The sequence below is a fragment of the Dermacentor albipictus genome, chromosome 5 (genome assembly GCF_038994185.2).
Source record: "Dermacentor albipictus isolate Rhodes 1998 colony chromosome 5, USDA_Dalb.pri_finalv2, whole genome shotgun sequence".
Lineage (NCBI taxonomy): Eukaryota > Metazoa > Arthropoda > Arachnida > Ixodida > Ixodidae > Dermacentor > Dermacentor albipictus.
The window spans coordinates 87,898,943-87,913,064 of record NC_091825.1 but is presented as its reverse complement, the minus strand read 5'-3'; the positions used below and the strand labels follow the sequence as shown (position 1 = coordinate 87,913,064).

The window sequence follows — 14,122 nt, the reverse complement described above, 5'->3', positions numbered from 1 at the left end:
ACACATAAATGATTTTATGTGAAAATCGTTCAACCGATCTGAATTATAATTGTTGCATTCAAGAGAGAACGTTAGATCGCAGGGATGGCTGCGATAATAATTTTGATTTAGGCCACGGCATTGACAATAATGATCGGAAATCGGTAAATCTTAAAAAAAATACGAAGTTTACAAATCCGCTAGCTCGTATAAAAACGGATATCCCGTCCCTCTAGACTTCATTCCTTGGAGCATCTCAATCGGACAAATTAGATGCGTGAGTTTATAACTTACGTGGAGCTGTTACAATGCCTGCAAATATTTTGCAAATATATTCAGGAGTTAGTGGTGTATATCAGGGTGGCATATGATATATCATTTTTGTCCGCATTAAATGATATATTAGGTGCAGCTTACAGAATTTCGATATCGTTTTTATTTGTCGAGGTACAGAGTCGTATACTTCGAGTATTGTTTTTTGAGATTCGCATTTTTTATAATTAAGAAAACTGGAAGCTTAATAAAAATTTGCTTTCGGAAATCTCATTTTAACTGTTTCTTTTAAGTTCAGCTCATGAATTGCGCTGCACTGGTTGTAAGAAGAAAGGATTGCTAATTTCCCATGTAGGAGCTAAAGCTTCTCGTTAAGTTAGGTTTAGAATATTTTTGCTGAGCGAAGAAGCGAGATGCGTAACGTATATACATTATGGCGGCCGCAGTTCGACGGGGGCGAAATGCGAAGACACACGTGTACTTAGATTTAGGTGTACTTAAAGATGCCCCGGTGGTCGAAATCTTCCAGAATACCCCACTACGCCGTGCCTTATAATCAGATTGTGGTCTTGGCATGTAATATCCCATAATTTTTTATTTACAGAATGTACACTAACTTACAGTAATTGACAAACCCAAGCCTACAACAGGCTAATCATTGAAGCGTTCACTTCTTCAGACCTAAGCTCGTGCTCATCTCCCTCAGCTTTGTGCAGAGCTGCGCAACACCTCTCCATTTGTCGTGGAAGCGCCGTCCCACTGCTTTTTAGGCAGAAAAGAACTGGTAGCGCTTTAGGCGGCTGAACTGAACGACGTGATTGGAAGTCTGGATGGAGCGAGTAGTAGGTGCGACCGGAGACATCTCGTAGGTTACGTTAGTTACCTGACAGAGGACCCGGTAAGGGCCGGAGTAGCGGGACATCACTTTTTCCGAGAGGCGGAAACGACGGGTGGAAGATCACAGAGGGATAAGATCCCCGGGAATATAATCGGCATCCCGGTGACTACTGTCACAAGGCTTTTCCGCTTGTTCTGAGAAGCACAAAGGCGACGGTTAGCAACTTGGCGTGTTTCTTGGGCTCGAGCAACGACACTGCTTGTTTACTGAGACACGGACTCTAGAGCGGTAGGCAGTATTGCATTAAAAAACAATACTGGATCTCGGCCGCACAACAAATAAAATGGCTAGTAACGTGCAGTGTCGTGGCGTGATTAATGTACGCGAATACGACAGATGGCAGAGCAGTATCCCAGTCACGATCGTCATCAGAAACGTGCATGAAAAGCATGCCTGTTGTTCGATTAAGCCGCTCCGTAATACCGTTCGTCGGCGGATGGCATGCATTAGTAAATTTGTGCTTGGTAGAATAAGAACGGAGGAAGTCGCCCACAACTTTAAAGAGGAAGGAGCGACTCCTGTCGATAAGAAGTGGACGAGGAGCGCCGTGGTGAACACTGATGTTGTGCAACAGGAAGTGGGCTGCGTCTGTTGGAAGGGCTCTGGTGAACGCGAACCAAGTTGTATAATTAGTTGCGACGGCAATCTACTTGTTGCATCAGTCAGATGTGGGGAAAAGTGCCAAGAGGTCTATACCAACACGATAGAAGGGTTCGGTAGGAACGCCAAGAGGTAGGAAGGAGTAAACCAGCAGTGAGCACAGACGGCTTCTTCTGGCGTTGACATAACTCACAAGAAGCGACGTAGCGCCTGACAGATCGGTACAGACCAGCCCGAAAGAATCGTCGCCGGACACGGTCGTACGTACTGATTCCCAGAGGGGACCAAAAGTTGGTAGAACGAGCAGCTTCGACAGAATAGTGGTGCGAAAACGCCGGGGAATAACCAGCACTATCTCAGATCCATTGGGGTGCATGCTGCGCCGATATAAAGTGCCGTTCTTGAGTATATATATAGAAACATGCCAAGAGAAGGATCACATGACCTAGATGTGAACTTTTCCGTGTTTGCACGTATGCTTGGCTCACGGCGCTTTTCAGTAGCGAGGTCAGCTAAGTAGATAGCGAAAATACAGAGCAAAAGCGTAGGTCGCAGGAACTTCGTCTGGGTGGTGGTACAAGCTGTCGGCGTCTTGGTATAAACGGTCGGACTTTTCGGGCAGAGTCGGACTCTGTAATTATTCCGTGATTTGTTAGAGGCGTCCGACCGATGCTGTACGTCGACGCAAAGCAGTCGTTGAATGTGGCCAGTAGCGTAAGAAGCCGTTTTCGTTCGTGCGGCGACAAAGCAGTACTGACGTCAAGTACAGGATCTGGGTCTTGCGTAGGCGCTTCTTCGAGTAGTGAACAGCAGCCGCAGACATCCGCAACACCGTCAAAGTAAGCCACAGCCGTGCCCTTTGGAAGGCGCCGTCGCTCTGCGCTAAAATTTGTTAGCAACAGGTTCGTGCGCCCGTCGGTGACATTTACGATTCCTCGTGCGACCGAGATACCATGAGTGAACAACAACGTGGTTGTTTGGTCGGCAACACCTTCGCAATGAAACGGTACGTCACATGCTACCGAAACAAGGGTACATGATCGGGGTGGGATGACAAAGTCGTCTTCTGTTAGACGAAAGGAGTGGTGTTGCGGCGATAAGCAATAGACTAAACCAGGACTCTTATAAAACATCACCATGCGGTCCGGGATGTTAATTACGGCGCCATATTCTTTCAGAAAATCCATTCCAATAATCAAATCTTTACAGCACACAGACAGAACGATGAAAGCGGCCACGAAAGAAGAATCCCCGTTATCAATTCTATGAGTACATCTTCCAGTAGGCATCAGTAATTGGCCGCCGGCCGTCCTTATGTGAGGTACAGTGCATGGCGTCCTTACTTTCTTCAGGTGGCGGACGAGTTCCTGACTCATTATAGAGAAGTCGGCACCAGTGTCGACTAACGCTGTCATCGGCTGCCCGTCCATGAAAACATCAATGTCGGCACTCACAATTTCTTCGGTGTTTATCGTCTTTACAGCGTTCTGCAGTAGGAGTGTTGGGGGCTTTTTATTGTCTTGCGGCAGGCCTGCAACCTTACCCCCAGAGGTCGCCGGCTTCAGTTTCCCCGGCGTGGGCTGGGCGACCTTCGTCGTCGGAGGTCAGCAAAAGTACTATTAGTAGGTGAAGCCATCTGATGTGGAGGGGTTAGAGAACGCGACCGACGGCCGGAATCGGACCTATAATTGGGCGCGGATTCGTCATTCGGATGCGTTATTGGAGGTCCCCGAAAAGTAGCGTCGTCGTGGCGTAGCATGGAATCGTCATTTGCACATCATCCATAAGACCACGGACGATGAGGTCGAAATGATGTGTCGCGATGCCAGCAATTACACGAAATATGGCCGGCGCCTCCGCAGTGAAATCGCCTATCGACTGTGTGCCATACGTCGGTTCTCCGAAATTGCGGCCGTCCCGTAGCGTCGTTCTGCGGCGTTGACCAAGGCGCGGCGAATGACGGCTGGTAGTGTGACTGCAGCGCATAATGGGTGCGCGCCTCAAAGCCTCCTCTTGCGGTGGCGACCAACGAGCGGCTGTCGGAGGCTGGTGGTACGGCGGTGTGATTGTGACGGGTGGTGGACATCGGACAGCGGCGGCGTAAGTCATAGGACGCTGGTGATCTTGAAGATCGGCTGTCGGGAACGCCTGTCTAATTTCGTCGCGCACAACTTCGGCGATTGATGCTTCGGGTCTATCCAATGTCGGTGTCAGAATCTTTTGCACTCCCTCTCTAACAAGCTCTCTGATCAATTCACGCAAGGAATGCTGATACTCGGCAGTCCCTGCGGCGGCATTGATTGTAGTGCAGGTTGACAGTCGACCGTACTGCCTGCACCGTTGATGAAGGGCCCGCTCAATAGTCATGGCCTCCTTTATAAATTCAGCGACGGTGACTGGTGGATTCCGCACAAGCCTCGCGAACAACTGCTCTTTTACACCTCGCATGAGGTAGCGCAACTTCATATCTTCGGTCATGTTCGGGTCGGCTCTACGAAAGAGGCGGGCCATGTCCTCGGCGAACATTGCGACCGACTCATTAGGTTGTTGCACCCCTAGCTCCATCATCTGCTGGGCATGGTCGCGTTGGTCGCCACTAAATAGTATCCGTGATCTACTGCCGAAAGTCATTCCATGTCGTTAGGCTAGCTTCACGGTTCTCGTACCAAGTACGGCCACTGACGTCAAGGGCGAAATAGACGTGGGAAAGCTTTTGCTGCTCACTCCACTGGTTAATCTGTGCGACGCGTTCATACTTGTCAATCCAGTCTTCAATGTCTTCGAAGATCACCGCGATAGCGATCGGGAACCAGTGGATGCAGAACGGCTACCTGTTGTGGAGTGGGAAACTGGCTGCATTGGGGTACTTGCGGTGGGCTGGTTTCAACCATTGCGAGATGTGTACAGCTCCCGGAGAGAGGTCGTTGAAGAGGGGAGAACTCCGGGGCAAGGCCCAGCAGTCTACGAATAAAGCGATGCACGAGTGTTGTAACTGGTGACGATGCGTCCTGGCTAGATGAACACCTCCCAGAAAGACTCCGGAGCATCAGGCGAGCACAGTACCCAGCGCCTCCACCAGTGTCGCTGTACAACGCGGACAGAAGACAGGGAGACGTTCTTCAAGAACAACAGGACAACCTTGTCTTGTCTTGTCTTGTGTCCCAGACAGTGGCGCGTACCCACTATGGGGGATTGGCCAAGAAGCAGGCGGTTTTCCGTAAGGTTAGAAATATAGAGAAATTAGATTTGAATAGTGGAGCGTGGGACGATAGAACTGTAATTTAGACTTGCAATGAATATATTGTTAAGAATTTTGATAAAATAATTTAACGTAAAGAAATGAAATAATGGAAACTATGGATAATTGTAGAAAATCAGCAAGGTACTCTTTTTGTCTCACTAATAAAATTGTAAACTGCAAGAAAAGCATCTCCGTGGCTGGATCCCAGTGAATTCGCCCCAAAAGAAAGAGTGCTTGTCAAGGTTAGCGATAGGCCAAGTTTGGTAAATGAGTATTCTAATATTTTTCTTTGTCTTAGAAAGCGGCAGCATGAGAGAAGATAATGTTCGATAGTTAGATCATGTTCGAACAGGACAACCTGTTCAAAAAGAAACGGAACAGAGGCACGTCTTCTTCGTCCTCACCCAATCTCAGCCACCCACTAGACAGAGTCCGTTAACGCCCCCATCGTCGTTGTCTTCTGCGTATAGAATACACGCGTCAATATAATTAAATTGGCTCCCAATGATGCATGAAACAAAACAACACATATTTTTGTGTTTTGTATATGGAGTGTCTTGTGAATAAATGCCTAAATAAACGCTGATATCCAATGACAGCATAACCTCGCATTGTTCTTGTAGTTACACAGTGCATGTAAATAAATGTTGCAAAACAAACGTGCAGCACTTCCGGCGTTTCTATAAGACTGGCTAATTAATACATTTCTCTACACGATATCTTGCTTTAAAAAATGTAGGATTGAAGCATTGCAAATTATTTGTCACACAATTGAAATTTGGGAGCCCGTGGAACACGGTTAGTTTATACACACAGAAGCTGAAAGCGTTTGGTTATCAATAAAAAATTTAGTTTTCCGAAAGTTTCCATGATGATGAACTGCTCGATCCAAAAATAGATTAAATTAGCATACACATGTCGGGGATTCGCCTCGGAACGCCCGTCAGTGCGACCGGAAACCGGAAGTGAAACCGAAAGGGGGGGACCCCCACCACGGCTTTTGTGAATGTTGCATCACGACTGCTGCACATGCGGACACAGTCCCCACCGAACACCAGTGGCCATATGAGCGCTAGTAGCAGCATACCGCGTCCCATATAGCTCTATGGGAGTGCCCACTCTGTAGCTAAGTGTTCTGTGGTGCCAATTCGTAGGCGGGATCGTGGATGATTGTAGCATGTTCTCGAATTTACTAGGCCACCAGTGGTGCGTTTAGAAAGTATACCGTGGTGCATGCATACATGGGAATGCGGTAGCGTTTGGTTCGACGACCGCTGACATGCACTTCTTGCTATTGCCGCCACTGAGTTGTGTTTTTTTAAAGCGAAGCTTTCATTGGCTACACACCTTGGTTAGACGAGCTGCTGCTGTCTTTCGTTTTTACCAAAGTCCGGTACACTAGGAACGAATATTAGATTAAGCTGTATTAGTAAACTACGATGTTGAAATGGTATGGTGGCCACTCTTACTGTAAGGGGAGTCTTGGAAAGTCAGTAAAAACGCAGGAACTTAACACAAGCGCGGAGGCGTCAATCCCGCACTAGTTCTCGGCGCAAAATATCGTGAAATGAAAACTTGGATAACAATTTTTCTTCTAATAACTCGCTTCCCCCCCTCCCCGCCTATTAAGCTGAAACGCGGTTTTCAAAGGTGATTTTATCAGTCTTAATTTAGTTGGAATTACTTTTTGTGCGCCCTAAACTGCTTTGGCAAATAAGCCAGTGCGCACAATTGGGCATGCCATCGAAAGCACACATCAGGTCCTTTTTTTATATTTCTTTTTCCTTTTTTCGAGCTTATCAGTTTTTTCAACATCACGCTTTCCGGTAACGTCTAGCTGTGGCTCTAGTTGAGCAGCTGAAGAGCAAACAAGAGAAATAAGAGGACTAAAGAAAGAACACATTTCTAACCTATTTACAGGCTTGACTCTGACCATTTTACGTGCTGTCGCTTTCGACGTATCACTTCAGGTATTTCACGTACAATCTGGTAGAAGTATAACTGTATTTTCCCTTGCGCTGTTGGCAGCTGCAAATTGTTCAGTGTCGGTGCGCTAGTGCGCTAGTGTGAGCATATAGCCGACCCTTGTGTAGGCTGAAAAATTCATCCACCATGCAGAATTGCTGGACGAACCTGCGAACCGGTAGTATCTTATAGCCCGCTGGCTTCTCCGTGCTTCTGTTTTCATGCGAAGCTTTAGAGTGGTTTAAGAGGTGCTCCCAATGTGTGTGTGTGTGTGCATTCAGACGTTATCAGTTCAGTCCTGAAGATCTGAAATGACATCGGAGAATGACGCCATTAAAGGAAGTGTGTTCTTCAGGACATAAAGAAGCTTATCGCCGAGCGATTTCAATGATGATCTAAACTGTCCGTATGGTACGCGTTAAATGATGTTAAGAATCAAGCGCTAGGGCGCACAAGTGGGTCGGAATGTGAGGGGGACATGAGAGTGGATTTAATTGATTTAATTCATACATTTACTGTGAGGAAAAGAGGCTCTTAGCATAGATAGCATATACAGGGTGTCCTGACTGTTATGCACCAAGATTTAAAAATATGCAAATGCCAAATAGCTGGAGAGAACCGCGGTAATTTTATTTTGTTATGGTAATATTAGAAAGAATGTCATTGCAAGCTAACTGGATTCGTTTTCGTGATGAGTTGTTAAAACTGAGGGAGAGATACATTCCAAAAAAGAATGGACCTATGAAACAGCAGACAAGCCATGGTTAACTCGAGAGATTAAGCGATATTTGTATAAAAAGAAACGTTTGTTTCGAAAAGCAAGAAGCGCAAGATCTGTTGAAACTAAGTCAGAATATTTATCGTTTTCTAAATAATGTGCATTTCATATTGAGGCTGCCAAATATAAGTTTTTCAGCCAGGATATTTTCAATTTCTAAAAACAGATCCAAAAAAATTTCAAAAGGTCATTTCTCCCGCACCGACAAAAGAGTTACCTGTTTTTTGACACTGAGTCTGGTGCGGCAGTGGATGTCATGGATGTTGCTGATCGGTTTAATTTATTCTTTTGTAGTTTACCTAATGACGAAAAGCCCCTAGATATGTTAACACAGTTTTCTGATAGTTCTCCATTTATGGAATGTATAACTGTGACAAGTGACGGTATTGTGAAAGCTATTGAGCCGTTACCATCGTTTTCTAGTCCTGGTCCTGACAGTATTTGTACTAAGCTACTAAAAATGACAAAGCACAATTCTGCTCTTATACTTACACTATTGTTTCAACAGTCTCTCTACACCACCGAAATTCCAGACGACTGGAAATTGGCACATGTGATACCAATATATAAAACCGGCGACAAAAACAAGCTAACGAACTATAGGCCTATATCCCTTACGTCTGTTGTATGCAAACTATTTGAATACGTGTTATCTTCTCAAATCATGCAGTACATGGCTAGCAACCACATTCTATTTGCAAACCAAACAAGAAACCAAAAATATTAACTTCTAATGTTAAGAAACTATAGCATGAAAATTATTCTTAACGATTAGAAATAATTTATTATCGTATTTTCACTAAAAAAATTCCTATTTAGGTATTTATTCTTTTTTAACCCACTGCCGCCCGATTCATGGCCAATCCCCCGTAGTGGGTTGTGCTGTAACTACAGGCACCAAACCAAACCAAACCAAACCAGCATGCTTTTCAACGAGGCCGGTCATGTGAATCCTAGCTTCTTGAACTAACTACAGACATTCACATTAACCTTCACGAACTTACACAAACTGACACAATAATTATATATTTTCCTAAAGCCTTTGACCGTGTGGCTCATAACCACCTCATATATGAAATGAAGCTGATTAAATTTGACGAAAAGGTAATAAACTGGGTTAAAGAATATTTAAGTAACAGAAGACAAGCTGTCGTAATTAATGATGTCCGTTCGTCATTTCCACCTGTTCAGTCCGGTGTGCCTCGAGGTTCCGTTTTGGGACCAACTCTATCTTTATATTTATATAAATTATATTCGTCAGGGTATAGACTCGGAAATCCGGTTATATGCCGACGACTGCTTTCTGTACCGGCCATTAAAATGTAAGGCTTACTGTGATATGACTGTGCCACACAACATAACTTGAACAGGTTTGAAAAATGGTGCTCAGACTGGCAAATGAGTGTAAATACCTCGAAAACTAAACTTACGAGGTTTACTACTTGCAGTGAAATTATGAAACACACATACTTTCTTAATGGTGAGGCTCTAGAAACTGCAGAACCATTGAAATATCTAGATGTTCATCTTTCTCCGACTTTGTCTTGCCATAATCATGTGGGTTGTATTGTTTCTGCTGCATGCAAATCTCTTGGCTTCATTCGTCGAACCCTTCGTCAGGCTAATAGCGATACCAAGCTTCTTGCATATACCACCGTACTTCGTTCAAAGGTTGAGTATGCCTCATTTATATGGAACCCACACCAAATGCATCTTATTAGCAAATTAGAATCTTTTCAGAACAAGGCAGCGCGATTTATTAATGGTAACTATTCACAACATTCAAGCATCACCAAACTAAAGCATGACCTATAGGACTCATCCCATTGCAGACTAGAAGAAAGATATCTCGCTAACTTTCTTCCATCAGCTTTTTCATCACCCAAATATCTTCTCTCAGGCACACATCTTACTAGCCAAAATAAAATTCCCACAAATCGATCACGAATTTAAGGTCGAACAACCATTTGCACGTACTAAACTATTGCAGTTTTCATGTCTGCACTTAGCCATTCCGGAATGAAGTCATCTCCCAAGTAATATAGCCGACATAACTGACCTTATTATATTCAAACAACACTTAATGAAACATTCGGAAATTAATACCATTAACATTTCTTCCTGCACTTCTTCAGATGTCAACAGATGTAAGATTATTGTTTGTATAATGTAAGAATTATCAGCGTATGATGTTGCCGAATGAGAAGTGATGTAAAGTTTCCAACATCTACGACTTCATATAATAAGGATATTGTTTAATAATAAGTTTAATAATATAATAAGGTATTGATATTGGTAATAACTTGTTTAATGGCATTAGTCATCAGCGCCATGCTCTGTGGACCGAGTTCTTTGATTAGCTGTATTGGAATTTCATCGAATCCTGCGGCGGTGTCATTAGGGACATTTCCTTCTGCTTTTTTCTATTAACAACTTTCTGTGGTAAATTTTGATCTCTCTGGCTTCTCTGTTGATGCCGGATCTGCTTGGTTCTGAACTGTGCGTTCTTTTGTGCCCAAGTTAGTCATAACAGTGTCTGCGATGCACAGCAGCGCTCCGCGCAAACCCTAATAGAAGGCAGCGCCACCCCTCAACTGAAGTAGACACCGCGCTTCAATAAACATGACCTCCGACATCTTCAGCGCGCCAGGGACGCGTCTCGGAGGCCCTACAGTGAACCTCGTCAAATATTTTTGCAACGAGTAGTTGAAACAACCCTTCGCGTCGCTCCGTCACCTTGGAGCAGACACTGAAGACTGGTAGCAAAATCAGGTGCCGGGAATCTGCAGTGATTGCTTTACTCGGCATGTGGCGTTGCGCTTTGTCAAATTATTTTTAGGATCGAAGCTTTGCCATTGCTAGCGACAAAAACATACCGGAGCAAGTATCCGCAATTATACGAGGCCTCTGTACTATGCATCAAAAATCTGGAGACCACTCAGCACATCCGAATGGAATGCTAAGGGATTCACCTAGCGAGACCAGTACGTAAATTGCAACTTCCAGAAGCGCTTGCACTTAAAGTAGAAAAGTAGACGGAAGTATCAACCGGTCAGCAGTGGAGACAAGACAGATTTAGAGAATTGGTGAAAAGAAAAAGGAAACAGGGAATAGACTGACACGACCAGATCCATCACAGGCATGGACAGTTGTACAGGGTAGATAAAAAGATTAAAGATACTTATAAGAGAATGTTAGGAAAAACAGAATTAATAACATACTTCAGTAACTCAAGCAGGCTACGTGACGATTTCTCTCATCCCCGTTTCAAAGGGAACGCCAATAAATCATCACCATTATCGTTATCGGGTAGAATTAGTAAGTTTTGAATTTATTTCCGGAAACTACAAAGAAAGAAAAGAAATATACCGTTGCCTAGGTGACCGGCGAGAACGTAAAAGAGACTGACAAAGTGCCTGCCCACACACACACACACACACCAAGATTCACCACCAAAATGACACAAAGCTCAGTGTTAAAATTTCACAAAAACTGTGGTAGACGAGAAGAAATAACAAAAGCGATAGCCATAAGACGGAAGACGTATAGGTGCCTAGGGTAACGCTTTTGTACATAGTTACTGCATAGACTCACTTTACCTTTGATAGCACATACAGCAACTAGACTCGGGGGATTTTACCGTTGCACGGCGCCTAAATGATCGCATATTTTGGGGTGGTGAAGCGTACAACCAGGGTTGGTGTTATCCGAAGTAATGGGAGGTGCACGACTAGGAGTTTTGAAAAAAGTCACGTGTACATGAAACCAATAAAGTAGAGTGATTCGGCGTGTCAGGAACTGGTCGTCGGGTGGTCAGGCCATGGAAGCGCTGATGTGTGCTCGCTCAGCCTGCCTGCACATAGTGCTTTGACTTCACTTGGCAGAATACATGTAAACGCGCTTGGGTCATACTGAGCCTTCTGACTCGACCCGTGAGCGTCGAGTTCATATAAACGAAGTGAATGACAGAGCAGATGAAAATGACGTGCTCAAATATGCGTTGGAATACGCTGAAATACATTGAAATACAACACGTTTAAGAATCGCCTCAAAATGACATGCCTTACAGGGGTATTTCATGTCTTTTTTCTTCTTGTTCTCTTTCTTTTGTGTGTCCACACCTGTCCTTTTGTGATCCGTCCTTCTTTCTTTCGTTTTGCCCGTCCTGCAGATTCCCTTTTGCTTTTCAGATCTCATTTGTACATGGAGCAGCTTTCTCTTCTTTGTATGACTTGCCTTTTACGATAATAAAACAAAATTGATATTGCGCAATAGCTTTTAAGTTTGCATGAAGTTAAAGCTACGCGTGTGAAACATTCTAAGCGTTACTCGAAAATGAAAGCTTGTGCTATCACAGTTTTTACTCTGAATTTCTTTTTTCTTTTTTGCATAACGTAAAACGTTGTCGATGTCGCTACGAGCAAGTGTTTTGGTCATTGTGACGAGAAAATTGAGAATGAACACTCTTTTCCGTGTCTTTCGTTGCAGGCTGACGAAACGGCTTTTCGAAGGGGACCTCTCGCAAACTTTAAGTGGAGCAGATAACTTACAAGGAAACGATGGACGTGTCGGTTCGCGTAGACAACGTATAGTTACATCAGCCCGGTGTTCAGGCAATACTGCCCTCTTTGTACGCTTACTGTATCTGAAAACAAGGTGAAGACGATTTCCGAGGAAGAAGATACGCAGTGGCCGCGCGCGGTCTTGTTTTACTCTCGGAATTCGCGGCCGATACCCCACAGTGCGTTCTGTCAGGACACTGAGAAACAACAAGCTCGGAAGTATGACCCAGTGCTTGGACACTAGAGCAGGAACAAGTCGGTCACCACAGTTCCAACGACGTATTCCCGAAAGACAGACCCCAACGATGGAGCCGCTGTCCGACGAAAGAGCCCAGAGCTACCTCCGGCACCTGGGAGTTTCCAAGCCCTTCGAGCCCACCTTGGACTACCTCGATCGACTGATCAGGGCGCACCTAGAGCGCGCCACCTTCGAGAATCTGGACGTGCTGCTGGAGCGACGCATCAGCCTCGACGCTGAGGCCGTACTCGGCAAGGTGATGGAGCGCGGCCGCGGAGGCTGCTGCTACGAGCTCAACTCTCTCTTCGCCCGCCTGCTGCTGGCTCTCGGCTACAGCGTGCGCCCGCGAGCGGCCCGCTTGCGTCTCAAGACTCCCGACGACTCGGACAAGCGCACGCGCCTCTCCCACATGGTGCTGCTGGTCGAGCTGACCGATGGCCAGCGCTACATCGTGGACGTCGGCATCCCGATGTGCAGTCTGCACCGAGCGCTGCCCCTGGAAGGCGACGCGACTCCGTTCCGCCTGCGCAGGTTGGACGCGACGGAGGCTCTTGAGATCGCGGGGCCCACGTGCGACGGTGGCTGGAAGGCCATTTACGTCGTCGAGCCGTACGACCTCGACTGGCTCGACTTCGGCATGCTCAACTGGTACTCGTCGACCCACCCGGACAGCTCGATGCGGCGCCTCCTCTTGGTGGGACGCCGATCACCCCGGGACGACGGCTGTTGGCTCCGGCTTATCAACGACAGGTTTGTGCGCTGGTCGCCGATACGGGGCGTCGTCGAGAAGCGGGTGATGCAGGACGAGAACGACATCCTCGAGATTCTGCGAGACGATTTCGGGCTGAACCTGAACGCTGCGGACGACGTAGCACCGCTGCGTGTTCGCTTGCGAGGCCTGCTGGAGAATTCGAGGCTGGGCCAGAACCTCTTTCTGAAGGAACCGATTTCGCCGGAGGGATAACTGCAGCGTTCTTGTCGTGGTGACGAAAATGATTTTCGCTGTACAACAGAAAAAGAGATAGCGGAAACAATTTTTGTGCGATAAATATGTATACATACCATAGGCTTGTTGCGTGCACGATAAATATAGTATAGTATGGTATAGCGAGCCCAGATAAATAAGTTTATTGACTGGAAAAGGCAGAGAGGTCGGCCGGAAAGTGGAGTATCTGGTCTGCTAATCTGTGAGAGGGAAGGGGAAGAAGAGCAGAAAGGGGTCACAATGGGGTATGATTATGATGGGAGTAACGAGATGACAGAACAGATCGCATAAGTGTTACCATTAAAAGCTCGAGTCCAGGGCAGTGTCGCCTAAGAAGCGTGAAAAATAACGCATTGCTTCTATCGTGTGCCCCACTCTCATCATGCATGCGCCTATCAGGAGATCCACCGATAGTGGTCTGCTGTGCAACGGTCGCAAGGTAGCTGCCAATGTTAGTCTATCGCGCGCATACACAGGGCACACCGCGAGTACATGGTCTGTACTCTCAACAACGCCACACGCTGAACAGTCCGGGGAGTCCACCAGTCCAATGATCTGCAAATACCTGCGCGCGAAAGCGACGCCTAAAGGTAGTGTGTGTAT

At 46.0% G+C, this 14,122-nt stretch overlaps 1 protein-coding gene across 2 annotated transcripts in view; it reads left to right on the top strand.

Moving 5' to 3' along the window:
- Positions 1 to 13,600, top strand: part of LOC135906848 (arylamine N-acetyltransferase / N-hydroxyarylamine O-acetyltransferase-like) — a 72,453-nt gene extending 58,853 nt beyond the window's left edge. For both annotated transcript variants that reach the window (XM_070538520.1, XM_070538521.1), the window contains exon 2: positions 12,223 to 13,600. In XM_070538520.1, the coding sequence (XP_070394621.1) occupies positions 12,518 to 13,498 (981 nt within the window). In that variant the 5' untranslated portion in view covers positions 12,223 to 12,517 and the 3' untranslated portion in view covers positions 13,499 to 13,600. The remainder of the gene's footprint in view (positions 1 to 12,222) is intronic.
- The last annotated feature ends 522 nt before the right edge of the window (positions 13,601 to 14,122 follow it).